At 40.0% G+C, this 2,976-nt stretch overlaps 1 protein-coding gene across 1 annotated transcript; it reads left to right on the plus strand.

Moving 5' to 3' along the window:
* The first annotated feature begins 435 nt into the window (after positions 1-435).
* On the plus strand, positions 436-1,368 carry LOC101119206 (olfactory receptor 2A2-like). The gene has a single exon (XM_004008150.5). It carries the CDS (start codon positions 436-438, stop codon positions 1,366-1,368), a length of 933 nt encoding a protein of 310 aa, XP_004008199.3.
* The last annotated feature ends 1,608 nt before the right edge of the window (positions 1,369-2,976 follow it).

Consider the following 2,976-nt stretch of genomic DNA (forward strand, 5'->3'; position numbering starts at 1 on the left):
ACATCTCCTGTTTTTGGTAATTATACTGAGAATACATTAGCAAGTATCCATGTTACAGAGAAAAAATTCCAAAGAGTTTGGATGTAAATTGCCAATAGGTGAATATGGTTTCCCATTAGTCTTATGTGGTCTCCAGAAAATTAGCACTATGTGCACACAGAGAAAATAAATGATAAGGCAAACATGATAAAGCATTTTGGCAAATACTATATACTAGTATAGTTTATAGTCCCTGATACTTATCTGAAATTTTAGATTACTTCACAATAAAAAGAAAACAAAAAAGTGAAGAAACTTAGGGAAAAAATTCAGTAATGCAGGGATAAGCATACCAGCTTCCTCTTCATTCCCTTCTGATAAATAACTCCTGTTTTCATTGTTATCCAGCTGTGACCTTCCCATCACACTTCACTCCTTGACAGACTGTCTTTAGGAATGGAGGGCAATCAATCATGGATTGCAGAATTCATCCTGGTAGGATTCCAGCTCAGTGAAGACATGGAATTGGTCCTGTTTGGTATCTTCTCCCTGTTATATACCTTTAACCTGCTGGCAAATGGCATGATCTTGGGTCTCATCTGCCTCGACCCTAGACTGCACACCCCCATGTACTACTTCCTGTCTCATCTGGCCATCATTGACATATCCTATGCTTCTAGCAATTTGCCCAATTTGCTGGCAAATCTAGCGAAACACAAAAAAAGCATCTCCTTTGTCTTATGTACTTTGCAGATGATTTTTAACTTGATTTTTTCTTCTATGGAGTGTTTGATTTTGGTGGTGATGTCCTATGACAGGTTTGTGGCGATCTGCCACCCCCTACAGTACATGGTCATCATGAACTGGAGGGTGTGCACGTTCCTGGCCATTGCTTGCTGGTCATGCGGATTGTGCCTGGCCATAGTACAAGTAAGTCTGTTTCTAAGGCTGCCCTTCTGTGGGCCCCAGAAGGTGAACCATTTCTTCTGTGAGATTCAATCTGTTCTCAAAGTGACCTGTGGTGACATCTGGATCAATGAAATGCTTCTCTTTGCTGAAGGTGTGTTTGTTTTAGTTGGGCCCCTTTCCTTGATGTTGGTCTCCTATGTGCACATCCTCTGGGCAATCCTGAAGATCCAGTCAAAGGAGGGCCGCAAGAAAGCCTTCTCCACCTGCTCCTCCCACCTCTGTGTGGTTGGGTTCTACTTTGGCATAGCCATGATGGTGTACTTGGCCCCTGAAAGTAGCCACCGAGAGGAACAGAAGAAAATCCTTTTCCTGTTTTACAGTCTTTTCAACCCATTACTGAACCCTCTTGTCTACAGTGTACGGAATGCTCAAGTGAAGGCTGCCTTCCACAGAGTATTGCAGAAAAAGAGGACAGTGTGAGGGAGGGTCTAGTTTTGGTTCAGTGCATTTTTCCCCCCAGTGAGATGTGATTGCTTGTATAAAAAACTCAACAAAATTTCCCGAGAAGATGCATGATTTCATGATGACAATTACTCAAGAGGAACATTGATATGATATCAGAATACGAATCCCTAAGCCATTGTTCCTCCATGGAGATGGGAAAATATCGGCCAAATTTCCTTTGTAAACATAACAGAAGTCAGATAAGAGGTGTCAGCACTCCCGACAAGCACAAAGCCAAGAAGAGATACAGTACATGAAGAGTTTACGCAAATTGATGACACTTTGCCTCTCATAGCTACCTCCTGTTTCTGCCACCATGTGTCCAGATCAGGAGAAAATTCCCGACTCCCATCTCTTCCTCAAGAAGGAAAAAGAAAAATGGACACTGTCGACTATTTTGTAGCTTTTCAGAGAGTGGCCTGAAGGTTAGTTAGGTGTCTCACTTGTTTCAGAACACTGATGGGAGTGGCAATTTGGATTCCTTGTAGGGGCCACTGAGAAACATCGCAAGCATTCCAACTTTTTATAGCTATATAGAGATTGTAGCATGTCAGACAAACACCAGGTAGAGCACATCTGTACAGGCTTCAGGAAAAAAAAAATGGGCAAACCTCTTTAACTGAGAAAGTACATAAACCGATTCAGAGAAGCTGCATCCACAGTCAAGGCTAGGAGATCCCCAGAATCTCTAGGAGAGCTTATTGCTGAAGACCTTCCCCTTCTCAAAGTCAGTCAATTGATTGCAAGAAGTAGCTGTTTTTCTAAATGCCCACATCTCAGCTAAAGTTCACAAGATATACAGTGAAACAGGGAAATCATGGACCAATTAAAGGAGCAAACTAAATCTCAAGAAACTATCCCTAAGGAAATGTAGATATGAGTCACCTGGCGAAAATCCAGGATCATCATTTTAACCATATTGAATAATCTATAAAACATATAGACAACAAATAAAATGATATATGAACAAATGAAAATATCACAAAGAGATAAAAACTATAAGAAAAACCAAACATAAATTCTGGGACTGAGTTGAAAAATTGATTAAAGGGGTTCAAGCGAGAAATTAGGAACTGGCTGGAGACTGATGAAAATAAGACACAGCATGCCAAAAATGTGTGGCTACAAAAGCAGTACTGAGAAGTAAGCTTTCAGTAGCATGTGCTCATGCATTTATAAAGAGAGAAGATTGAAAACCAACACCCTCACTTTACATCTGATCCAGAAATAGAAGAAAAACCAACCCCAATATGGCAGAAATAAGAAAGTAATAAATACTGGAATGTAGATAAGCAAAATAGAAAACAGCCAACTGGTAGAAAAAAGAAGTCAATGAAACTAAGAAATAGTATCCCAAGAAACTCAAAATGTTGGCAAACCCTTATCTAAACTGAAAGAAAAAGAGATATATGTAGGATATTCAGATACCTAGAAACATGAAGTAGAATAATGGTTACAAGTGACTAGGAAACAAGAATGAGAAGTTATTTAATTGGTACAGAGTCTCAGTTTGAGGTGGGAAAGTTCTGAAGATGGATATTGATGATGGCGTCACACAGTGTTATTGACAATGTCACTGAAGTG

Source organism: Ovis aries, chromosome 4 (assembly GCF_016772045.2).
Source record: "Ovis aries strain OAR_USU_Benz2616 breed Rambouillet chromosome 4, ARS-UI_Ramb_v3.0, whole genome shotgun sequence".
In the NCBI taxonomy this organism is placed as follows: domain Eukaryota; kingdom Metazoa; phylum Chordata; class Mammalia; order Artiodactyla; family Bovidae; genus Ovis; species Ovis aries.

Bases quoted from the DNA above. Each gene is read 5' to 3' on its own strand.
- LOC101119206 (XM_004008150.5), top strand. From the start codon at position 436: ATGGAGGGCAATCAATCATGGATTGCAGAATTCATCCTGGTAGGATTC.